The 26,984-nt window shown below is 36.7% G+C and overlaps 2 protein-coding genes across 2 annotated transcripts in view; one reads left to right on the top strand and one right to left on the bottom strand.

Moving 5' to 3' along the window:
* The window catches only part of TMCO4 (transmembrane and coiled-coil domains 4), a 148,904-nt gene extending 142,901 nt beyond the window's left edge, over positions 1–6,003 (top strand). The window contains exon 14 of the mRNA XM_053690304.1: positions 5,733–6,003. Coding sequence (XP_053546279.1) covers positions 5,733–5,780 — 48 coding nt within the window. The 3' untranslated portion in view covers positions 5,781–6,003. The remainder of the gene's footprint in view (positions 1–5,732) is intronic.
* HTR6 (5-hydroxytryptamine receptor 6) overlaps positions 1–26,984 on the bottom strand; it is a 61,075-nt gene that overhangs the window by 12,565 nt on the left and 21,526 nt on the right. The gene's annotated exons all lie outside the window — the stretch shown is intronic.

Below are 26,984 nucleotides of genomic sequence, written 5' to 3'. Positions count from 1 at the left end.
GTCGACTGGATTGAAGATGGACCCGCTCCGGATGGATGAAGATAGAAGATGTCGTCTGGATGAAGACTTCTGCCGCTTGGAGAACCTCTTCTGCCCGGATCGGATGAAGACTTCTGCCCCTCTGGAGGTCCACTTGTGCCCGGCTGGGTGAAGACGTCTCAAGGTAGGGTGATCTTCAAGGGGGTAGTGTTAGGTTTTTTTAAGGGGGGATTGGGTGGGTTTTAGAGTAGGGTTGGGTGTGTGGGTGGTGGGTTTTAATGTTGGGGGGTATTGTATTTTTTTTTACAGGTAAAAGAGCTGATTACTTTGGGGCAATGCCCTGCAAAAGGCCTTTTTAAGGGCTATTTGTAATTTAGTATAGGGTAGGATTTTTTTTTATTTTGGGGGGCTTTTTTATTTTAGTAGGGGGATTAGATTAGGTGTAATTAGTTTAAAAATCTTGTAATTTTTTTTCTGTAATTTAGTGTTTGTTGTTTTTCGTACTTTAGTTTATTTAATTTAATTGTAATTAATTGTAGTTAATTTAGTTCATTTATTTAATTATAGTGTAGTGTTAGGTGTAATTGTAACTTAGGTTAGGGTTTATTTTACAGCTAAATTTGTACTTATTTTAACTAGGAAGTTATTAAATAACTATTTAATAACTATTCTGCCTAGTTAAAATAAATACAAAGTTGCCTGTAAAATAAAAATAAATCCTAAACTAGCTACAATGTAACTATTAGTTATATTGTAGATATCTTAGGGTTTATTTTATAGGTAAGTATTTAGTTTTAAATAGGAATAATTTATTTAATTGTAGTTATTTTATTTAGATTTATTTAAATTATATTTAAATTAGGGGGGTGTTAGGGTTAGGGTTAGACTTAGGTTTAGGGGTTAATAACTTTATTATAGTGGCAGCGACGTTGGCGGCGGCAGATTAGGGGTTAATAAGTGTAGGTAGGTTGCGGCGACGTTGGGGGGGCAGATTAGGGGTTAATAAATATAATGTAGGGTTCGGCGATGTTGGGGGCAGCAGATTAGGGGTTCATAGGGATAATGTAGGTGGCGGCGGTGTCCGGAGCGGCAGATTAGGGGTTAATAATATAATGCAGGTGTCGGCGATATCGGGGACAGCAGATTAGGGGTAAATAAGTGTAAGATTAGGGGTGTTTAGACTCGGGGTTCATGTTAGGGTGTTAGGTGTAGACATAAAATTCATTTCTCCATAGGAATCAATGGGGCTGCGTTAGGAGCTGAACGCTGCTTTTTTTGCAGGTGTTAGTTTTTTTTCCAGCCGGCTCAGCCCCATTGTTTCCTATGGGGAAATCATGCACGAGCACGTTTAGCCAGCTTACCGCTACCGTAAGCAACGCTGGTATTGAGGTGAGATGTGGAGCTAAATTTTGCTCTACGCTCACCTTTTTGCGGCTAACGCCGGGTTTAAAAAAACCTGTAATACCAGCGTTGTCTTAAGGGAGCGTTAAAAAAAAAGGCTCGTTAGCAACGCACCCCTGTTACCGCAAAACTCGTAATCTCGGTGACTGTTTCCCTAACAAACTTCAGTTAGTTGATCTTAGGGCCACAGCAGAAAGAACAGGGCTAAGGGGACCAGCAGACTGGATGCTGTCTACCCAAGGCTGCATGGATACCGTGTGAGACGAGTCACACAGCCTCAAGACTGAAGAGAGCAGTGTCTGCAGCTGCACAGATGCTCAAATCCTCACGTGCCTGCCGCTCCAGCTTTCTGCTGCATGCACCTACAGTCAGCCCTACCCAGAAACAATCCCCACCACCAGAGGAGTTACCTGGTAACAGTGGTAACCCCAGTAGGACCTTTTCTGATACAGTGGGATTGGCTGGATGCCGAGTTAGGGCTTAGCATTCAGTGCTGCACAGTGCACATCTAAAACAGCACATGGCAATAGCTTGGCATGTCACATGACACCGGCACGGTCTGGCACCGTTTCTCACAAATAAATATAAGCAGAGAACTTTGACTGTGACAGTATTAGGACTGACTGTGTGTGCCCCCCATGTCACATGACATCAGTAGTCTGGCATGACTCTTGGGCCCCTCAACAAAGACAGGGCCCTGGGCAGCTGCCCCTTTTGCCCTGTGTTAAAGACAGCCCTGAATGTAACACCTTAATACCTTTAAACCCTTTTAAAGGAATGTTGCTGTTGCATTTGTTCTTTTCACAGTGTAGAAATATCCTGCCAAAAAGATAGCTAAGACCAAAATACAAGACAAACTCCAGAGATATATTTCATTCTCTCTGAGCCTTGCCAGTGAGGTGCAGTTACATCTATTTAGGGCAGACATCCTGAAACTTGGCTCTCCAGAGGTTTTGGGACTACATTTACCATGATGCTCAGTCAGCATATCAGATGGCTGAGCATCATGGGAAATGTAGTTCCAAAACCTCTGGAGGGCCAAGTTTCAGGATGTCTGCCCTAGAACATGTGAGCATGTCCATGTCTGGTTTCCAAGGCAGGATTGGTCTACCAAGATCCCAGGAAATTTTAATATTTAACTAGGTTTATACCTAGATAACATTAGCAGGTCTGCTTTACCTGCATGCTTAGCTCATTTTTATGGGCATGTTCTTGGGGAGAATGGGTGATGGTTGAAGTGAGCAAAATCAGCTATTTCAAACATGAACGAACAATTTACCATACATTTAATACTTTGCAGTAGGTTTAACAAGTCATTCAAGGGGAAGTAAATTGTATGGTACAGTTTCCCTTTAAAGGGACATAAAAAAAAAAACTTTGCAAATACTTTCATCATTTATTTTGTCTCCTTTCCTGTAATTAAACTCTTAAAAAAAATTATAATTCTCGTTTCTACCAAGTTTCTATAAAGTAATAGACCCGACCATTTTAGTACTTAGGTTTTTGTCTACTTTTCTACAGAGGGCAAAGAACAAAATTGTTTTAAAGGGACAGTCTACTCCAAAATTTTTATTGTTTAAAAAGATAGATAATCCCTTTATTACCCATTCCCCAGTTTTGCATAACCAACACTGTAATATTAATATACTTTTTACCTCTGTGATTACCTTGTATCTAAGTCTCTGCAAACTGCCCCCTTATCTCAGTTGTTTTGACACTTGCATTTTAGCCAATCAGTGCTGACTCATAAGTAACTCCACAGGAGTGAGCACAATGCTATCTATACGGCACACATAAACTAGCGCTATCTAGCTGTGAAAACTGTTAAATGCATTCAGATAAGAGGCGGCCTTCAACGGCTTAGACTTTAGCATATGAGCCTACTGAGGTTTAGCTTTTAACAAAGAATACCAAGAGAACATACCAAACTTGATGATTTAAGTACATTGGAAAGTTGCTTAAAATGACATTCAAGCTTAATTTTGAGTAGACTGTCCCTTTAATGTTCCTTTTTTTTTCAGTTGAGTGCCCCCTCTTGACTATTCTAGTAATAGCAAGTTTTCCGTTCTGTAATTTTACAACCAGCGTGCATTGTGCTTACTTCTGTACAAGTATATTGGCTATAAAACCAAAAGCATGAACATTTAGGTACAATAATGGCAGCTTCTTTTACCCAGGAGGATTTCTCTACTCATATAATATTTCTGTTTTTTTTTTATTTTAAATAACCCAAATTTATATATTACTTCTATCTAATTGCTTTGCACTAATGCTTCATTCTCTTTGTTGAAAAGCATACTTAGATTGAGTGGGAGCTGCTGATTGGTGGCTGCATATTTATGCTTCTTGTCAATAGCTCACCCATTGTGTTAGCTAGCTCCCAGTAGTGCATTGCTGCTCCTTCAACAAAGGATACCAAGAGAATGAAGCAAATGTGATAATAGAATTTCATTGGAAAGTTGTTTAAAGTTATAAACGCTATCTGAATCATGAAAGAAAAAACTACTTTAGCTTTATTTTGTCATGTATATAGCTGTGTTTCCCAGTTGAAATTGCCACCTATACTACAAATTTAAATACAGCAGCAGAAATCAACCTCCCAGTAATGGGTATGAGATAGGGAACCCAGCCCACTTGAAAGGGAGATCCTGCAATCTTGAATCTTCTCTACAATGAAAAAAACTGCTTGCCTGAATATTTGTCCTTTTTAACTCACTACAAAAACAGGGACAATTGCTTTAATTAGATGTCTTCAAAGATAATACCTAAGCATTTCTCAAAAGTGGCATTTTTCTGGTTAGCAACATGTTGTCACTCTATGCTAAGTAATATACAAATTAGATTTCCATTATCAGCTGTCAGAGAAGGATGCATCACCTTACAAAGCAATGCATTTCAGCCTAACTGACAATCAATAGATTCAATCTAAATTGTTTGCCATTAAAATTAAAAGCAGTTAAAAGTTATCTCTAGACTGAAACCGCAGAGTCCCTGATACATTGACAGCGCAATGAAGCAACCTCATCTAATTCCACAGCATGAAATCTGATTTGCGCTGTCAGAGCTTTAAGGAGTCTCCAATTCAAATATTGAAATGTCATTTAATTACCTCTCTGGCTATGCAGGTTCAAGGCATTTATTATACTGTTTTAAAGGGACATAACTAACTTAAGTTTCTAATAATGCAGCCAAAGCTTACCTGCAAAACGGTTTCTGTTTTAACCCCCCTTTAACCCCTTTAATTCAGGCATAGTTTTGTTTGCAGCAAGCTCCTCCCTGGGTATTTCCATATATAACAATGCTATCCAGGCCATAGCTTCTGCAGAATGCACTTGTGCACATGCACAGCAAGGGGCACAGTCACATAACACTCTGACTAGAGCAGTACACAGTATAATGCTGAAGCTTTTACAAAGCATTAAACATTATCCCCATGGAAACAAGCAAGCCTCTTGGCAACACCTGTACCTGCTGTCCCTCCTCAACCCCCCCTTGCATAAGTAATTATCCTCACATGCACACTTTGTTACTTGATACCACAAGGTTTGGAGTAGAACACTGATAAGGAGGGTGGAGCAGGCTACACATGGTAACACTAAAAAGTAAGTCATTTTGCAGATTTTGGAAATTTTATTAAAAATCCTTTTTTTTTTACACTTTTTTCATACACTGTTTTACCTCAGTTAACCCTCCTATAATATGCACATAACTCAAAATGTTTTATGGCACTTTAAACTCAAAGAAAATGTATATGATTTTGTTATTTCAATTCTGAAGAGAAAATCCAAATACATTTGAAGTGATATCCTTTGTTGGAGGAGCAGCAATGCAGTATCGGGAGCCAGCTGAACACATCAGGTGAGCCAATGACAAAAGGCTTATACAGTATGTGCAGCCGCCAATCTGCAGCTAGCTTCCAGTAATGCATTTCTGCTCTTGAGCCTACATAAGTAGGCTTTTCAACAAAGGATATCAATAGAATAAAGAAAAATAAGATAATAGAAGTAAATTGGAAAGTTGTTCAAAATTGTATGGTCTATCTGAATCATGAAAGTTTACTTTTTATTTTAGTGTCTCTTTAAATATTTGGGTAAATCAATGTATCTAACAGGAAAAAATGCTAAATACTTTACAATGTACTTTTTTAACATAGAAAATGAGTTTGACACATCTAAAATCTGTAGGGAAAAAAAAAATTACAACAAAGATGTAAACTTGTACCCAGAGAATAGAAACTATTCTGTGATATTTTATGAGGATTTCAATGTCTCTAAAAGCTCTTTCATAATAAATAATAAAAAAAACCTTCTGCAACATCACTTGAATTATTTATAGTGACATATTTTTTTCAGCTGCCTCCAGACAGGCTGGGGTGCATCCTACAGATTTCCGAACCCTGACCCTGCAACACTCTTCAGCTTTGTTTGAACAGCATTGGAAATAATCAAGAGATTTTTCAAGGTTTTTTTAGACAAGACAGAATGATACATGTATGTGGTGTCTCTCAAAATGAAAACAGTGGGGAGTATTGTGCAACTTGCCATAAACAAAAGACTTTGCAAGTCGGAAGTAGGTCAGATACACAGCTCAATAAATAATCAGAAAACAATACATTTTTAACAATGTTGTACAGTTATGTGTCTTCAATGCTTGAACCGAGTTTTTATTGTGTGATATAACAACACAAATTGCTTAAATTTGCTTTGTTTTTTTGTTTATTTATTTTTTTCCCTTTTTTTGGGTCAACTATAGTAACCGGAACATGTGAAAGGTTGAACTTGATTGAAGAAAAAATGGATTGTGGGATGGTTTGCGAGCAGGGTTTATGCCTAACAGGCCCTCTTCAGATAATCGCCACTGAACTGTTCTCTCGGATACCTTGATGTCTGCATCCTAAATGTGTTAAAGGGACAGTCTAGTTTCATGACTCAGATAGGGCATGTCATTTTAAACTACTTTCCAATTTACTTTTATCCTCAAATGTGCTTTGTTCTCTTGGTATTCTTAATTGAAAGCTAAACCTAGATAATTTCTAAGTCCTTGAAGGCCACCTCTTATCACATGCTTTTTTATTTGCTTTTCACAACAGGGGAGTGCTAGTTCATGTGAGCCGTATCGATAACATTGTGATCACGCCCGTAGCTTGTGGCAGACACTGCACTAATTGGCTAAAATGCAAGTCAATAGATAATAAATAAAATGTCATGTGATCAGGGGGCTGTCAGAAGATGCTTAGATACAAGTTAATCACAGAGGTAAAATGTATATTTCTATAACAGTGTTGGTTATGCAAAATGGGGGAATGGGTAATAAAGGGATTATCTATCTTTTTAAACAATAACAATTCTGGTGTAGACTGTCCCTTTAAGTCAAGACTCTGACAGGCAGTTTCCTATTTTGATTACAGATATCTCAAAATTTTTTGTCAGTGAAGCAACATGATGTCGACCACAAGTGCTCTTCCATTTTGGGCTCAAATATCCTTGCAATCCATTTTTTTCTTAAAGGGACATGAAACTCCAAATTTTTCTTTCATGATTCAGACAGAACATGCAATTTTAATCAACTTTCCAATTTACTTCTGTTATTTAATTTGCTTCCGTCTCCTGAAATCCATTCCTGAACGGTTAATCTAGGTAATCTCAGGAGCAGCAAAGAACTAAGTTCTAGCTGCTGATTGGTGGCTGCATATATATACCGAGTGTCATTGGCTCACCCATGTCTTCAGTTAGAATCCAGTAGTGCATTGCTGCTCCTTCAACAAATGATAGCAAGAGAATACAACAAATTAGATAATAGAAGTAAATTAGAAAGTTGTTTAGAATTGTATTCTCTATCTGAATCATGAAAAAAAAATGTTTTGGGTTTAATGTCCCTTTAATATTCTTTACAGAATTACATGATACACCTACAATTTCAGCAATTTTGTACTGCGAGTCTGCGATTTTTTTTTTCCTTAACCCTTTGAGTGCTAATGACGGCTCTGAGCCGTCACAGAGTTTCTCACTTTGGTGCTAATGACAGCTCAGAGCCGTCATGAGCACTCTCCCACCTTGAGGGAGATCTGGGGGCTCCTAACCGCTCCTACCCCGGCGATCGTGCCTGTAGAGTGACAGGCATCGCCGGGGCTTCACGTGATGCGTGGTGACAATGTTAAGTATAGGAGGAGGGGGCATGCTGCTTAGAAGCCTGTATCTCAGGCATCTAAGCAGCTACAGATCCCCAAGACCCACTGTTGGAAAGGTAATCACCTAACCTTTCCAACAGTGTAAGTCTTGGGGGTCTGTAAAAAAAAAAGTTAAAAAAAAAATATTCAAAAAATTAGCATCCAGATGGGAAAGTGCTTAGTGCTCAAAGGGTTAAATAGGTCAACAATTTAACCTACTTTATTTAAACAAAAGTCACTTTGTTTACCCATTTGTAAAAACATAAACATTTGTTAATTTACTAAATATTTTAGTAATACTACATTAAACTACACGTAAACATGTATTGCAGATGTTGCCAATGTAACATGGAATAAGAAATGGTTACAAAACTAAAAAAGTCAATTAACATTATTAAAGAGATATGAAACCCACAATTTTTCTTCCATGATTCAGATACAACACAAATTTAAACAACTTTCCAATTTGTTTCTATTACCAATTTTTCTTTGTTGTCTTGGTATCTTTTGTTGAAAAGCAGGGACTTTTTCTGATGGTGAAGAAATTCCTCAAGCTATGCCTTGTGACTGACAATGCGAATGCGCAGTCACAGAGTCACAGAGGTAGCTTTTTATGACGGTTTACATTGGTATACAATGACTGCGCATGCGAAAGGAGCAAAAATTGGGTTAAACAATACCCAATATCGATTATAATTTTTGACATGACAATATTTATATATCAATACATATACAGATATATATCTATTTATACATTAATATATAAATATTGGCATGTCAAAAATTAGAATCCATATTGGGTATTATTTGATTAACCCGAGTTAAACCCTGTTGCTTTCTCAGTTGCAGTTTAAATATTTATTAATAAACATATCCATCGAAAAAGTTACGTGCTTTATCCGTCGCAAAAAGCTACCTCTGTATTATTATCGGTTATTTGTAGAGCGCCAACAGATTCCACAGCGCTAATGTAGGAAAAGGTAACAAAAAAAAATAATGAAAGTATATTGCAAAGTTATTTTGCTACATAAAATTAAGCATTTGATATTAATATCTGTGTTTAATGTCCCTTTAAAATCAGAAAATAACTTGCAATTTTGTTTTAAAATTACATTTAAGAATCATTTTGTTTAAAGGGACAGTAAATACATTGGGTCAGATTACGAGTGGTGTGTTAACAGTTATACGCAAGCATCAAGGGGTTTATAGCGTCTGTTTGCGTGCCTCAGGTTTTTTGCTCCTATTACAAGTAGAAATTAGACACGATTGCTTAAACGCAATTGAGGGCTCTAGTTAACTGTTTCGCAAAACAAAAAAGTGTCACAAAAAAACATCAAAAATACATTACAAAATACAGTTACACTCATAACACCATCTAATATTTTTTTTTTTTTTTAAATGTTGCACAAAAAAGTTATAAGGGCTCAAAGATATGAGGTCTCAAGTGTTAGAAAAAAAAAGCAGGCAATGGGCTTTAACATAGAGATACTGTACATATACATGTCTAAATTTGTATATATATATATATATATATATATATATATATATATGTACATATGTATTTAGATGTGTATATATGAATTTACAGACAAATATACACATATAAACACATAATACATATCTACACATACATTATAGACATATACTGTATATAAGTGCAGTGGAGCCCTTTGTAGTTAAAGGGACATTAAACACTTTGAGATGGTACTATAAAATGATAAATTGTATATAATAAAACAACTCTGCAATATACTTTCATTATTTATTTTGTCCTCTTTGCCTGTAATTCCATTCTGAAATTGTGAGCTTTTCAGTTCCTGTTAGAAATGGAAGTGCAGAACACTGTTAAATCCAGCACAACCATTGGCTGCACACTCTAGTGACCTATTTATAACTGACCCTAATTGGCCACAGCAGAGAAGGTAACCTAAGTTACAACATGGCAGCTCCCAGTGTTTTATAGACACTAAAACTTTACACTTATTTTGTCACTTTTTAAACAACTAATGAAACTTTAAAAAATACATCTACATGTTAGTCATGGACTAATCTTTTCTTTGAATGCATCATTCTATCTAGCATGTATTTAGTGTTTAATGTCCCTTTAAGTAGATGAAAACATGTAAAATCATATTTATGCAATATTCATATTTAATAAAGTGTTATACTGTGTATTTACTGTTATTATTATTTTGACATTCCAATGTTCTGCTCATAGCAAAATATGTTCTATGTATTTCTAAATAGATATTCCTATATCTATCTGTATATATCTATTTCTGTTAAAAGGGAGTGATAGCAAAAATGCAAAAAATTCTCTGGTCTTATGGGCAATTTTTTCTTTGAAATTCCCAGTCCTTAAGGGGTTAAGTTAATTCTTACAAATGAAGTGGCTGGATTTGCTTGCTGAAACCAACCCCCATAATGACATTTTCATTACCTAAGTATTGGCTTTGCGAATAGAGAAATTAATAAGATAAATTGGTTTTCTATTCCAACAGGCTCAGCTCATGGATGTTTTTGAGATCAATGCATTGTGGTTTCAATAAGCAAAACCAACAATTTAAAATACAATAAATAAATACAAATAAACCTAAATGAACAATTTTACATACAGTTTAAACTCTGTAGATAGTAAAACAAACACATTATGGGGAAATAAATCATACATTACATAGTCACTTTAAAGGGATATTTCAGTTCAATAATACAATTCTGTAATTCTTTAGAGCATTTTATTATTGCAAATATACTCATTAGTATCTATGTGTTATCCCGCCACAATGGGGTTATTTACATACTTATGAAATGTATAAGAAAGAATAACCGCTAAAGAGGTTATTATTATTATTTTTAAAATCATTTTTTTTTTCTTGAAACTAGGTAGTAAAATTTTAAATAAAACGGAAAAGTGCATAATTGTTAGGTTTGTGCAGTTGTGTATATATTTGTTTTCAGCATTTGTTAAGTGAAACAAATACCGAAAATGGCTTCTGTCACTGAAACATATATTGAAAAAATGTTTCTATTTAAAATTCGAATGCACTAATGTACATTTCCGTTTTGCAGTCCATGTTCTGTTGAACGTATGATGTTTATGATTTAAAAAAATTGGTAAATATCTATCCCTTGGTATTGGTCACAAAACACAGTAAAAGAGAAATGTTGCTATGAATATTCTCCAGACGATTGATCAGTTTGTCAGTTTTGCTAGAACATCTCTTTAGCTACTTCCTCCTAAACCAGCTAAAGACAAAACAAAAACTGAAGTAGTTCTGTGCAGTGAAAATAAGCCTGATGTCAGATAAATGAACATCTGTCCTTTGGCTGTTTTTCATAGCATCTCTTGGGTAACACACATTAAGTATAATTGACAATTTAATTAGGGATTTATAGAGTATGCCTTAAATCCTTTTATATTCAGAAAATTGCAAGCGCCACATGATGAACAGATCAGATTTTTTCTTGAAAGAGAAATAAACAGAAAGTATTCAATATATCCTACAGCATATCAATCTGATCATGACAAAAGGCAGGCCAGCCTTGAAATACTAGATAATTAGCCTCTGAATGAGAGCAAGCAACAAATGTTTCATCCTTTTTGGGCCTCATCAGTGAGGTGCAGTTGGTGACCCACCAAATAACAAGCTACTGAGCCATTGTTCATTCCTGGTTGAGCACTTCTCTCTGTATGTTTATTACATATAGAGAATTGTCAGCAGCACTGTGCATTAATAAACTATTGGGTTAATCCCAATCTTTTAGAAAAACTTATTAAATGATTTATCAAACAAAAATCCCCATAGACTTTAATGGTGCTTTTCTGTTGACAATCGTTTGATAAGCATTTCTATAGGATTGTAATAGGCCTATGTGAGTTGGGACCCTTGACCTGACATTCTCAGCTGGCTTAGACTCAAGACCCCCATTGACTGGTTGAGTAAAAATTCTACAACCTACAAAAAAAAATAGAATTAGAATCAGATTTACATTTCCTTTAAATATTTATTAGCTAAAAAAGAGGATTAGCTACAAGGTTACACATTCAATTATGTATAAAATTATAGTTATAATAGGATAATAGATAGACAGAGCTGGGTTTTATGCAAACTCTGTGGGCAGCTACCATTCCTGGCATGAGTCTGAAGCCCACATTTCTTGTGTTCAGAATTAGATATGAATTGCAATAGATATGGATTTATATGACTCATCCAGAACAACAGGTTTGCTGTTAACACACAGCAAATCTGCATAGTAACCCAATACCTTAAAATCCATATTTATTCTTCTCTGGAAAAATTTGTGAAATAAGCTAAGAAGTATAAATGTATTAAAGGGACAGCAAAATCAAAATTCAACTTTCATGCTTCCAATAAAGCATGACATTTTAAACAACTTTCCATTTTATTTATGTTATCTAATTTGCTTTGTTCTCTTGGTATCATCTGTTGAAAAGCATTCCTAGGTAGGCTCAGGAGCAGCAATTTACTACTAGGAGCTGGTTGCTAATTGATGGCTGCACATAAATGCCTTTTGTCATTGGTTCACTCAATGTGTTCAGCTAGCTCTCAGTGGTGCATTGCTGCTCCTTCAACTAAGGATGCAAAAAAACAAAGCAAATTTGATGACAGAAGTAAATTGGAAAGTTTTTGTTAAATTGTATATTCTATCTGAATTATGAAATAAAAACATGGGTTTTATGTCCCTTAAAGCCTGGTTTCTCAACAGCCGGGCCGTGGCCCAGTACCGGGCCGTGATAGCCCTGCTGGTGGGCCCCGACCTGTCATGCCCCCACTGCACACTCTTACCCCACTGCACACCAGGGGCAGACTGAGACCAATCAAGGCCCCAGGAAGACCAAAATGTATTACATTTTATGCAAATGAACATGGTAGCCTCCCTGACCTGCCCCTATCAGGCCCCCCAACCTCCAGGGCCAGACCCCACACTCCATGGCCCTCACATCGACAGACCCCCGCCAGGGCCCCCACTAAACCCACACTTACTTACTTAGTTACTGATAGGGCAATTGAAAACTCCAGCTTAAGGAATGCACCAGGATCTGTGGAGATGTCATTTGTGGGCCCCCTTACTTGCTGGTAGTTCGGCCCAGGTCCTATTTGCTTGGCTGATCAGCCCGCCCCTGCTGCTCACTTTATATATATATATATATATATATATATATATATATATATTTATATATATACACATATATACACATATATACAACTACCGGTCTAGCTAAAATTTACCGGGCCTTGAGCTCACTTTGGTTGAGAACCACTGCCTTAAAGTCTCCAAAATTCATAGTAGGTCAAGATAAAGGGATATAAAATATATTTTATTAAATGTGCATTGAATATATCAGTAATTACACTGCAAAGTGTCTGCATACAAATGTTTTAAAAGCATAAAAACTGTTCTCACAATTTGCATTGTTTTCAGTTACTTAAATAGTAATGTGTAGTGTAGCTGCAGGGTTTGGCTTGTGAAGTGTAAAATATGCACTTGCAATTCTCACAGTTTAAAAAAAAAAAAAAAAAAAAGAGGAAAAATTTAAGAAGGTTTAGTCCAAATTCTTTTTACTAGGTATATTTTAATATTTTCTTTTACAATACCAAAACATTTTAATGTCCATTTAAATTAATTGCTCTTTTCAAAGCTTTTTTCCTATAATTATTATGATTAACAGTGGTGGGAATTTGCTATTTTTATACTAGTGAATTGGTCCATGTTATAGGGAAACTGTCACTGAAATTTCTGCAGGACTTCAATAAAAGACAGATTCCTTATAATTACTTATTGACGTTTGCTTTTCAGAAATTACATTTGATTTTTTTTTTGTAATTAAAATTCATGGTTTGATATGCTGCTATATCATCAACAATCTACAAACAGTTTAGATTTTGTTACAATTATTAGCAGGAACATTACAGATCAGAAATGTATAATGGCGAGCTGGCAACTGGTTCTATGAAACAGAAAGCTCTGATTTTCCAACATATATGCCTGAGAGCTGAAGACAGAGGGATTATCCTGTGTGATGCTTAACAGCTAAATAAATTATTTTCACTCCCTTGTTTAAAGCCCTCAAGGACTAAAGAAGATGAACAGTGGTCTGTCTAATTAATAATTCTCTTTGCATCCTTCATATAATTTGTCTAAAGATTATCCTAAAAATATAATAGTTTTAAAGAACAGAAACAAATACTATTGTGGAATAAAAAGTCACTCTTTCTAAAATAAAATCAGAAACAGCTTAACAAACCCTCTCTTACCCCACTAATTCCACCAATCCCCCTACTGGTCAGGGTACAACACAAACATCTGTGACTCCTCCCACATGCCTTCCTTACTAAGCCTAGGCCTCTCGATTCTGGAAGACATATGATATGTATGGTACTTGCACACTGTGCGTATGGACAGGTCACATTTTTTACCTTGTGCTATAATTGTCCCAGTAATTTGTCACACATTGTAAAAATTTGCCCTAAGGTGAGGGTTTAGCATGAATTTCTGACACAAAGGGCTAGATTACAAGTAGAGCGCTATTTAGCGCTATCGCTCGAACGGTACCTGCGCTAGAAGTAAGATTTTTGTTCACGTCGAGTAGCAAGTGTACTACAAGTTGAAAGTAAAAAGTTTTTGCTTGTGGGTTAATCCAATGCGCGCAAAAAGCCAAACTTTCGGTATCGCACGCACATTAACATATTCTCCTATTGAAGTCAATGGAGCAAACACCCTACCAGCACGCAAACCCAAATGCATATTCAGGTATGCTAACCCGACATAAAAATATGAATATTTCACATTCCACTGTTCTTCACATAGCAAAATATGTTCTATTTATTCATAAATATATGTTTATATATATATATATATATATATATATATATGATGGTATTTTGGTACAATATATATTTATATCTATAAAAATAGATAATTATATATAGGTATAGATATATACATATATATATATATACTGTATATATATATATACTGTATATATAGGAATATCTTTTTTTAAATACATAGAACATATTCTGCTATATACAGAACATTGAAATGTGAAATATTTCAACTAAATACATAGTTAAATCCTTTATAAAAAATGAATATTGCATATATATGCTTTAACATGTTTTCATCTACTTAAATTCAAAGGGCTCCGATGCACTTATATATGTCTATATATGTGTACAGATGTATTTATGTGTCCATATGCTTATATATGTCTGTAAATACATATATTACGATTAGGCTATGGAGTGAGCACAAAGGAGCGTCACTGCAGATGATCTGTCAAAGAGGAGTGACTGACAGGTAAACGATCAAATAGGTTCAGAGATAAAGAAAGCGTAGGGCTGAGACTTTAGAGTGATTGGCAGCCCAGAGTGGATCTATGAACGAATATACTTACTCTGAAAGAGGAAGAGGTGTTTGCCGCAAGTTGTATTGTGTCACCCAGAGAATACGCAGCTACTGTTCTGAAGACCTGGTAAAGTCAGGAGAACGTAAGAAGCCAGTCGAAGTCCCTGGAGGACACTAAGCAAGTGCTGATTTCTACCTCCTATACCTACTCTGCTCCTAGCACGTTCAGACTGCACCTATCGTAACTTTAAGTGTTACTACAGATCTGACACTCCTGAGGCTGTATTTTATACAACGTATCTAAGCCCTAACAAAAAATAATATTCCAAATAAACAATATTAAGGGAGCGCCACAAAGAGCACAGGTATATATACAGGGAGTGCAGAATTATTAGGCAAATGAGTATTTTGACCACATCATCCTCTTTATGCATGTTGTCTTACTCCAAGCTGTATAGGCTCGAAAGCCTACTACCAATTAAGCATATTAGGTGATGTGCATCTCTGTAATGAGAAGGGGTGTGGTCTAATGACATCAATACCCTATATCAGGTGTGCATAATTATTAGGCAACTTCCTTTCCTTTGGCAAAATGGGTCAAAAGAAGGACTTGACAGGCTCAGAAAAGTAAAAAATAGTGAGATATCTTGCAGAGGGATGCAGCACTCTTAAAATTGCAAAGCTTCTGAAGCGTGATCATCGAACAATCAAGCGTTTCATTCAAAATAGTCAACAGGGTCGCAAGAAGCGTGTGGAAAAACCAAGGCGCAAAATAACTGCCCATGAACTGAGAAATGTCAAGCGTGCAGCTGCCAAGATGCCACTTGCCACCAGTTTGGCCATATTTCAGAGCTGCAACATCACTGGAGTGCCCAAAAGCACAAGGTGTGCAATACTCAGAGACATGGCCAAGGTAAGAAAGGCTGAAAGACGACCACCACTGAACAAGACACACAAGCTGAAACGTCAAGACTGGGCCAAGAAATATCTCAAGACTGATTTTTCTAAGGTTTTATGGACTGATGAAATGAGAGTGAGTCTTGATGGGCCAGATGGATGGGCCCGTGGCTGGATTGGTAAAGGGCAGAGAGCTCCAGTCCGACTCAGACGCCAGCAAGGTGGAGGTGGAGTACTGGTTTGGGCTGGTATCATCAAAGATGAGCTTGTGGGGCCTTTTCGGGTTGAGGATGGAGTCAAGCTCAACTCCCAGTCCTACTGCCAGTTTCTGGAAGACACCTTCTTCAAGCAGTGGTACAGGAAGAAGTCTGCATCCTTCAAGAAAAACATGATTTTCATGCAGGACAATGCTCCATCACACGCGTCCAAGTACTCCACAGCGTGGCTGGCAAGAAAGGGTATAAAAGAAGAAAATCTAATGACATGGCCTCCTTGTTCACCTGTTCTGAACCCCATTGAGAACCTGTGGTCCATCATCAAATGTGAGATTTACAAGGAGGGAAAACAGTAAACCTCTCTGAACAGTGTCTGGGAGGCTGTGGTTGCTGCTGCACGCAATGTTGATGGTGAACAGATCAAAACACTGACAGAATCCATGGATGGCAGGCTTTTGAGTGTCCTTGCAAAGAAAGGTGGCTATATTGGTCACTGATTTGTTTTTGTTTTGTTTTTGAATGTCAGAAATGTATATTTGTGAATGTTGAGATGTTATATTGGTTTCACTGGTAAAAATAAATAATTGAAATGGGTATATATTTGTTTTTTGTTAAGTTGCCTAATAATTATGCACAGTAATAGTCACCTGCACACACAGATATTCCCCTAAAATAGCTAAAACTAAAAACAAACTAAAAATTACTTCCAAAAATATTCAGCTTTGATATTAATGAGTTTTTTGGGTTCATTGAGAACATGGTTGTTATTCAATAATAAAATTAATCCTCAAAAATACAACTTGCCTAATAATTCTGCACTCCCTGTAAATAAATCACAACAGATATGACTATCTGAATAAGTTGTTCAAAGTCTGTTCCAAAACCAGAACTAGCAGAACAAATACAGTTTGTAAAAAAGGAAAATCAAATACGTGATCTCTTTGTTGGCTTAATGGTTTCTGTGTGTCCAATATGCAGCTCCTTTCCAAATCACTGGTGTGATCTCTGTGACAAACAGCAAGTATCAAGACACATTCTGAAAAAACAGAAAAGATGGAGCGTAACAAAGTGCACAGACAATCTAAGTGCAGATAAAACAAAACCATTTTATTATAAAAAAGTAAAAATATGTACACTCACAAGATATATCCTCAAACATATGAGGTATGTAATAGCGTTGGTTAAGAGTTGTCCTCAAACAACGATTCACAAGAGCCCCTTGATCGTAGCCCATGGTATTATCTGTGTTGGGGGAATATTCAAGAGAGAATACGTTGCTAATATCCCACACATTTAAGGGGGTAATCACGAATATAAGGATTACAAGGGACATCGTAACCAACACTATTACATACCTCATATGTTTGAGGATATATCTTGTGAGTGTACATCGTCTATGCACTTTGTTGCAGTCAATCTTTTCTGTTTTTTTCAGAGTATGTAAGCCCTAATTGAACAAAAGACAATTACCTATGCCCGTATTCTACATTGTCGGTTTCCTCTCCCTGAAGGCACAATGGTGTCATTTCAGGGCATGTGATGAGGATGAGGTAAGTGCTACTGATAGTGGTGGTGTAGTGGCAGGCAGCTCCAGTCAGGGCAGGAGCGGTTGGGTAGATCAGCAGGGGCACCACCCATTCCTCCTACATACCGAGGTCTTGATTGAGCAGCATACGACTGACAAATATATTGCAGGCTCTTAATGGTGGTGCAGTGGGTAAGAGAACTGGAATGCACTACGGTGGAAATGGGCTTTTTAGTCACCAAGAGATTAGCCACATTAGCAAAAGCTCTCTGTTAGGGTAACTTTAACTTTTTCAATGTGCATTGTTCAGCTCTCATCCTCTACTTGGTGGTAAAGGCTACTATCCTGAGGGCAACTCTAGGATAGCAACTTTACTTGAATAGTGCAGAAGGATTGCAGACCTCTTTCACCACCGTGTTATATCCAGTCAGCTCCTTAGCAAGGAACAGGAGAGCGCAGGGGTTCCCCAGCACCGTCTTAAGCAAAACATAACTACTAGGTGGAATTTGAACATTGACATTGGGAGTTAATTAGTCAGCGATGAGTCAACAGTAATTGGTCAGTTAGTGGCAGTCCTAAAGCCTTTTAGGCATGTTGCCAAGAACTAAAAGCCAAAACACTGCCAATCTGGGCCAAGTCATATCCTTGTTCAGTTACCAATTGAGCAAGATGGACGCCTTCCTAGAAAATCGTGAAGTGGTTCCTGGTGGAGTACTAAGCAGTGAGGTAGCAGCACTAGAGGCCGAAGGAGTATGCAGAACCATCTGAAGAAATGCCCTGAATTGATGCTGGCCACTTTGGGTGATTCCAGAATTATGGGGAAAATGAATTTCCGAACTGTTAACCTGCCAACATGGAGGGACAAACTGATTTGCAGTGTGCGTGTGGTCCAAAAATTGGGGTCATGATTTGTGAGGGAGAATTGCGGCATCAGGAGGCAGATATAGTTTTTGTATCTCCTACCAGTAGCAGCACAACACAGCTGAGTAGAGCAGTTGTGTTTGGTTAGAGACAGTAGACTGGTTGGTGGGACATACTGAAGCCCCCTCAAGAAATGGGAGTACAATTGCCTCATACATGCTAAAGGCTTATCTGTGTGAACCTCCTTCTCCCATACAGCAGACCCTCTGAGCTATTGGAATGACAAGAAGATTGCGTGTTGCCTGGCTTTAGTAGCTCAGGAGATCCTCTTTTGTTCCACAGCCACTGTGCAAACTGAACAAGTGTTTTCATTAACAGGCAACGTACTGAACCATTAGTTCTCACAGATGTCACCGTAGCTCATGGGAAAAATTGCATTTCTCAAATGTAACTTTCCAGAGCTAGGTTACCCTGCCCTTAACTTTGACACCGATTGATTTTTAAATGTTTTCCACTCCTGCTTTTCCTACCAGGGATAGGCAAGGACCAATGCTGTGGCGGACATTTTTTCCGAAGTATAGACCTTAGTGAAGGACACCAAGGAACATTTCAATAAGTCAGGACTCAAGAGAGCGGCACTTTGCTTCTTTGGAGGAGCCAGTCTGAGCTTTAGTCCAGACATCAAGGCTAGCCACTGTCATAAAGTTAGTATAGAATTCACAGTTTTGAAGTTGTTATAAGTTGACGCCAATTAGGGAAAATATGTAACAGAGTTAGCCTTGAAAAGTCAGCAGGGGGCATTTCAAGTTCTGAGAATTAGAAATTGCTCAGTTTTCAGAGCAAAAATTACATTAAAAGGGGGCAAATTAAATAATAAAAATATACCGATAATAATAATATACTGCAAAGTAGTTTCATTTTGTATAACTAAACACTTTATATAGCAATCTCAAGGTGTTACTGTGTGACAGTGGTGTACCTTTAACTTTTTTTTTTTTTTAAAGCAAAAATATTTGAAGTTAAAATATTTCTTAAATATGTTGTTGTTTTTTGCTTAATGTCCTTTAACCTTTTAATGCCGTTATGCCGTTCTATTCCGTCATAATTACACTGGGCTTTAGAGCTGTTATGACGGAATAGAACGTCATAGCTAACGACTGTCCTGAAGCCTTCTGTGCTTCTAGGATTTGATCATGGTCTGGAGGGCGTTCCTAGGGTTGTAGGGACGCCCCCCAGACGCGATCCAATAATTGAAATCTCGCGATTGTGTGCACGATCATCTGGTTTCAATTTGTCTACATCGGAACAGTTGTTCCGATGTAGACACTTTAACCCTGTCGCGAAAGGGTTACCCATTTTATTTTTTTATTTTATTTTTAAAATAGAAAAAACAAACATGCTGGGGTGTGGCATATTCATTTGTATTCTACTATAGTATTTCGCTTCATCTATAAATAAAATAATTAATTAGAGTGGAATTATTTTATTTATAGATGAAGAAACAATACTAAATACTATAGTAGAATAAAAATGAATATAAAATGTAAAGATTTCTATAGATGTGATCTGACTGTGATATATGCACATATTCTAGTTAGTTTTAATGTGATATCTATCTCACACAACAGCAACACACAGAAATGTAAAATTACCTTCATAGCATGCTGCTGCATTCACAATTCCCAATCACATTTATAAATCACAACTGCAACTGATAGTGATACACATAAATTAATGCACACTGAGAATGCAATAAAAAGCCCTGTTTAATAAAAAAAATATTCTGACTGGAATCTGCTGACTGAATTATCCTGCTGATGGGTGATGATTTGCTGTGTATTACACACTTCCATACAATATATACAATATATATATATATATGTGTGTGTGTGTGTGTCTTTATGAATCATATCTGATCTGATTAGTATTACCCATCTTTGCTAATAGTGTCAGTGCACATTTGTTGAAGTTAACAACATTTGTTGAAAGTTAACATAACAACAGCATTCTTTCATTGGTTGCACTTGCTATATATGCTGCTAATGCTAATATCAAATAAACTACATTTCCAATCCTAAACTCACCAGATATTGTATTGTAAAAAGATTTACAAATCTTGTAGTCTCACTCTCTCAGACTGGGAGTCTGTCCTATATTCTATTCCGACCGAGTCCTCCCAAGTTACCCCTCACTGTCTCCACTGCAAAATGTGTGGTGGACTCCTTCCCCACCGCAAAATGAACGGCGAACACTGCAAGGGCCGGTCACGGAAACCAGTATCCATGTACGGACACCTTGCTGACCCCTGCTTCCTACTCTGTTCTGTTAATTGTCCGTTAAACCGAAATCATTAGGCAACTGCTGGCTGCTAGGGCCAGGCTGGGAATAAAAAGGTTACCATCAGTTAATTCTAAAAATCTTAGTAAACTGTTGGCCGCTGCGTCCATGGAACTTAAAGTACGTGATTTTCCTTCTCCCTTGGAGGTGTATTTTTGGAATTTCTGTCCGCTGTGTCCAAGGGACTCTAAGCACTAAGGTAAATATTAACCCCTAAAAAATAAACAAATATATACTGACAATTTTCATCAGTATTTTTTTATTTTCTTTGTGCATTTATTTGGATATTAATTTTGATTTTTGTCACAAATGTGCATTCATATGAAAATGCATGCACATCTCTACAGTTTACCCTTGAGGTTAACATAGAACTAAGAATATGAAATAGTTAATTTTGCTTAAAGAGACAGTAAAAACTTTGCAATATACTTTCATTATATATTTTGCCACCTGTTCATGCTATTTAGCTCTGAGAATTGAGGCTTTCTAATTGAAATGCACTTGAAATGTACCATGCTGACTTATCAAGGCTACCTCTGTTGCATATCTGTCCTTAATTGGCTTAAACTCATAACTGCAGTCTGCAAAACAAGGCACTTTATATTAACATTATGACCGTGATTAACCTTGTTGTCTGCAAGTAAAAGCCCATATTGGCCCATATTTATCAAGCTCAGTACGGAGCTTGAAGGGCCGTGTTTCTGGCGAGTCTTCAGACTCGCCAGAAACAGAAGCTATGAAGCAGCGGTCACAAAGACCGCTGCTCCATAACCTGTCTGCCTGCTCTGAGCAGGCGGACAGACATCGCCGGAAATCAACCCGATCGAGTACGATCGGGTTGATTGACACCCCCTGCTGGCGGCCGCTTGGCCGCGAGTCTGCAGGGGGCGGCGTTGCACCTGCAGCTCTTGTGAGCTGCTGGTGCAAAGCTGAATACGGAGAGCGTATTGCTCGCCGTATTCAGCGAGGTCTGGCGGATGGAATTTGGCTACTAATAAAAAGGATGTTAATTTGTTTTTAAAACGTTTAGTCTTGGATAATAGATTATTCTACTGCAACACAAAAAAAAATGTCTTATAATTATAAGGTGTTTACTGTCAATATGATATTAGTGGAGATTTATTAGTAAGGATTGATTAAATGAGTTTCATTATTTTACATACTGATTAATCCAGAAATACTATTTGATGCAAATGTATTAATTACTTTGTAAAATTGTTAAAAGTATCACATGTTTATCAAATACCTTTTAGTGGACATCAATATAACTTAGAGCTATATTAAAATATTCATTGCCTTAAATGTACTAATAGACTTAGTCAATACTCCAGTGTTGACTTGAATACTAAACTGCAAAGTGTGCCTGGATTTTATTTATTTTTTTACAAATGTTGGAAATGTTGAATGTGCAGAGAGTCTGACATCACAGATGAAAACACCGTCCCTTGAAGGTTCTTTTTTTCCTATAAAATTGTCACTCCAGTTGGACATTTCTATGTCTTCAACATAAGGAAGTTGTTATTATTGTGTAGTACTTTACTGCTCTTGAGCGCTACTGACAAAAAGGCAAACCTCCTCTTTCTAATTTCCAAATAAATCAATCTGTCTGGGTTCCCCTTATTAGCTATTTTGTTTTCTAAAGCCCAAAACTATTTTTTTATTCCCTTTTGTAGTAAATATTTACCCAATGTTCTTTATTTTCCGCAGTAACCGGTCACAACCCCATCAAAGTACTTTACACTATAAAAATAAAAACTAGGGCAGTCTTACAAGAAAATACTTATGTGGAAAACATTTGTAAGATTTATGACCATGAGAGAAATCATAATTTATGGAACAATAATTATATACTTCTGTAACATTTATGACTTTGGCGATCTCATTAAAAACATATGCTATGTTCTTTTTACGCCATTATAGGCATATTCCTATGAGACAGAGATGTGAGAGGTGATCTGAATAATAATGAACCAGTGATCTGTTGAATTCATTTTTTGTTATCTCAGTGTTTATCATTGTAGAGTGACCCAAATATTTGAATTAGATAGAAATATTGGGACTGTGACCATCTGATGAGAAGTGAATGAATTTATTTCGGTGTTGATACATTTAAAGGGATATGAAACCCAGATTTTTTCTTTCGTCATTCAGATAGAGCATGCAATTTTAAGCAACTTTAATTTATTCCTATTATCATTTTTTCTTCGTTCTCTTGGTATTTTTATTTAAAAAAGCAGGAATGTAAGCTTTGGAGCCGGACCATTTTTGGTTCAGCACCTGGGTAGCTTTAATGTAGCCACCAATCAGCAAGCACTACCCAGGGTGCTGAATCAAAATGGTCCTGTTCCTAAGCTTATTTTCCCGCTTTTTCAAATAAAGATACCAAGAGAACAAAGAAAAAATTATAATAGGAGTAAATTAGAAAATTGCTTAAAATTGCCTGCTCTCTCTGAATCATGAAAGAAGAAAAAAATGGGTTTCATATCCCTTTAAATATATACACAATCCATGTTATCAGGGGGAGGAGTTTGTCTAAAAACACATCTCAACTCAAGCAAATTCTAGTGTAAAAAAATGTCCTTTTTCATAAGATGGTTTTATTTTTCACAAATTCAGATACGAAACTGACCAGCGATTGGAGCATATATGTGTATTCCTGCATCTCATTTGTTTACTAGTTGCATCCTCTTCTACAGTAGCCCAGAAGCATAACGTTTGCTATATTTATGGAGCTGAATTGAAAGCTTTGGTGCCCTTTGTGTTGCAGGTTCGCACATGCGAGTCTAAAGACGCAAATTAAGACATCACCGGATTGATCAGACATGGGTGCCTGACAACTCTTGCAATTGCTTTCATGAAAGCAGCGGGTAGGATTGCACGAGAGAGCTGTTGCACAATCATAAAATTCACCAGATGATGCTGCTTTTCCGGTGGCATCTGCAGGAGGACAGGTTCCCTCTCTGGAAACTTCCCCTCACATAACTTCAGAACTTTAACTGTATGTATTTAACCAATTTGAAGGGGGCTCAACACAAAGTAAAAGAAAACCATTTTCTTTTTTATGCTTGAAATAAGAGACAAATTATGACTATGCTACAGTTTAGAGACTTTACAGGCTAGGGAAGGCGCATTCATTTTTTTACCAAATTAAAAATGTGACTTCAAGCATGTAATTTTGTAATTAACTTCAGACAGGGGAAAAAGAAAAGAGGGAAGTGTACGAGCAGCCAGGAGACTTCTTGATTTTGTGTATTGTACTTTGTTCCATGTACCCTGTAAAGGCCAAAAAACAAAACCTGTAACTTGGGTTTTAAAAATGCTGCAAACTGCCTAAACCAGCTATTCAATTTGCAGCAATTGCAGGTAATAGGATTTGCATTTTGGCTTCTCTAGGGAGTAAAAGCAAAAGGTGTTTAATGTCCTTTTAAGGAAGAGGTGGGTTTAGAGGGAAACAACATTAGCTATAAGAGAATTTACAATTTCTCCATGTTCTATACATTTAGGCCTAGATTACGAGTGGAGTGGTAGTAGTTTTTGCTTGCGTTAAAACTGCTAGTAGTCATTTATTGCTCTCGGAGATTCGTGCTCATATTACAAGTTGAAAGTAAAAAGTTTGTGCTTTCGCATTCGCAAAGTTGCAGTAAAAAATATACTTTGAGAAGTTGAACGCAGAATAACTTCAATGGAGCCAAAAAAATGAAAAAACCTAATACCCACAAATCGTGCAAACATGATCGTGGTTATTTAAAAGCGCAACATAAGAAGATAATATTGCATATTTACAGGCTATGGAAGGCGAATACATTTTTTACCAAAAATCAAATGTTCTGCACATAGCAGAATATGTTCTATTTATTCTTAAAGAGATATTTAAATATATATCTGATGGATTTTTGCACAAATATATATTTATACCTATATTTACATGATTATATATAGGTATAGATATATACAGATATATATATATATATATATATATATATATATATATATATATATATATCTATTTAAGAATAAATAGAACATATTTTTCTATGTGAAGAACATTGGAATGTGAAATATTTACAGGAAATACACAGTATAACACTTTATTAAATATTAATATTGCGTAAATTTGATTTTTCATGCTTTCACCTACTTAAAGGGACAGTAAAGTCAAAACTAAACTTTCATGATTCAGATAGGGTATGCAATTTTAAACAACTTTCCAATTTACTTTTATCATCAAATTTGCTTTGTTCCTTTGGTGGTATTTTTGAAAAGCTAAACCTAGCTAGGCTCAAACTGATTTCTAAACAGTTGAAAACCGCCTCCTAGCTCAGAGCATTTTGAAAGTTTTTCACAGTTAGACTGTGCTAGTTCACATGTGTCATATAGATAAAATTGTGCTCACTCCCGTGAAGTTATTTAGGAGTCTTCACTGATTGACTACACTGCATGTCTGTCAAAGGCACTTAGATAAGGAGGCTGTCTGCAAAGGCTTAGATACAAGGTAATCACAGAGGTAAAAATCATATTAATATAACTGTGTTGGTTATGCAAAAACAGGGAATGGGTAATAAAGGGATTATCTATCTTTTTAAATAAGAACAATTTTGGTGTAGACTGTCCCTTTAAAGTGATAGTAAATTTGCCTACATTACTTTACATATTCTAAAAGCTCTTGTCATTACTAGCATATCAATGTGCCTATTTTATTCAAAAATCAAACTTCTAAAAATCAGCATTTTTGTCAGGCTCCGCTACCTGATTCAATGCAGCTTCTGTCACAGATTTTCGGATTGTGTTAGTTGACTGGCATCTCTTTCAACCAATAGGAGCCTCACCATGTGCCTCATGGATTTTACTCACAGCACTTGCCCGTGCTTGTAACTATGCCTGGAAGTGCAATTCGCTATGCTATTTGCGCAACTAAACTGCTGTTTTACCCAGTGAATTCCAGGGAAAGCCAATTCACTGGTTTAGTGAATATTGTAGCGAGTTGCGCATTTGCAGTTGCACTTCCAGGCAGAGTTACAAGCACGGGGGCGCGTGCTGTGAGTGTACAGATGTATGTATGTATTTATGTGTATATGTGTCTGTAGACACCAAACGTCTATTACAAAAGATGGAAAACATGGGTTGGCAACAAGGGTATGCGTGGTTAACCATCAATGTGGTCTCCGTCTATTCCTCACGTAATGGGACTAGAGGCAATAAAGTATTTTCTCACTACTCAAACTAACTACGCGGCTGAGTTTATTGATTATTTACTCCATGTAACCCAATTTCTTTTTAACGCACAGCTATTTTTCTTTTGAAGGTACTTGTTACCTACAGACTCAAGGTACAGCCATGGGGGCCAAATTTGCCCCCTCTTATGCAACCTTGGTAATGGGGTAGTGGGAGGCTACCCATATTTATGGTTAAGGTAATCCTTTTCATAAGGATATTAAGATCTATCATCGTTTTAGCAATGATCTCATCTTTATATGGAAAGGAGGCAAACAAAGAGCTGAGCATTTGTTGAATATCTGATTACGAACCCTTCACTTTTGACTTTTGAATTTGATGAGTCTCAGATTAATTATTTGGATGTTACTTTAAAGTCGGATATTGTCGCAAAATCAGTTGCTTCAACCATTTATAGGAAGCCTATATCAGGCAATACTTTGTTACATGGCAGAAGTTGCCATCCCAGGAGGATACCCTATGCTATAGCCAAGGGACAGTTTATACGCACATAGCGAAACTGCTCAGATGCTACAGACTGTCAGATACAGAGTAAGGACCAAGTAAAAAGGTTACAAGTGAGAAGATACAACAAAGAGATTATACAAAGATCCAAAACGGAGTTGAGGATATAGATAGAGCGACTTTGCTGAAAGACAAGAATAAGAAAAACAAAAATACAACAGAAAGGGGAATACAGCCTGTCTCGTTTGTTACTTTTGTTACTCAATACTCCACAAACCATGAACATGTTTGTAAGATCATAAGAAAACATCTACCAATGCTCACAACAGATGATCAGTTGTGTGGCACAGTAGAACAGGGTTGTCGTTTTTCTTATAGTCGAGGATTAACTCTAGGAAACATTTTGTCTCCTAGTGAATTGCGCACTAAGAACAAGGGCAGTGCTTGGTTAGAAAATAAAGCAATGTACAAATATGGTTATGGACCATGTATTCCCTGTAGTTTTATAGAGAAAAGGACTAGTTTTGTGAGTTCCACCATGGGTAAAGAGTACCCG

This window comes from Bombina bombina, chromosome 8, assembly GCF_027579735.1.
Source record: "Bombina bombina isolate aBomBom1 chromosome 8, aBomBom1.pri, whole genome shotgun sequence".
Taxonomy (NCBI): Eukaryota; Metazoa; Chordata; class Amphibia; order Anura; family Bombinatoridae; genus Bombina; species Bombina bombina.
The sequence above is the reverse complement of the archived record's forward strand: the minus strand, read 5'-3'. Positions and strand labels throughout refer to the sequence as shown.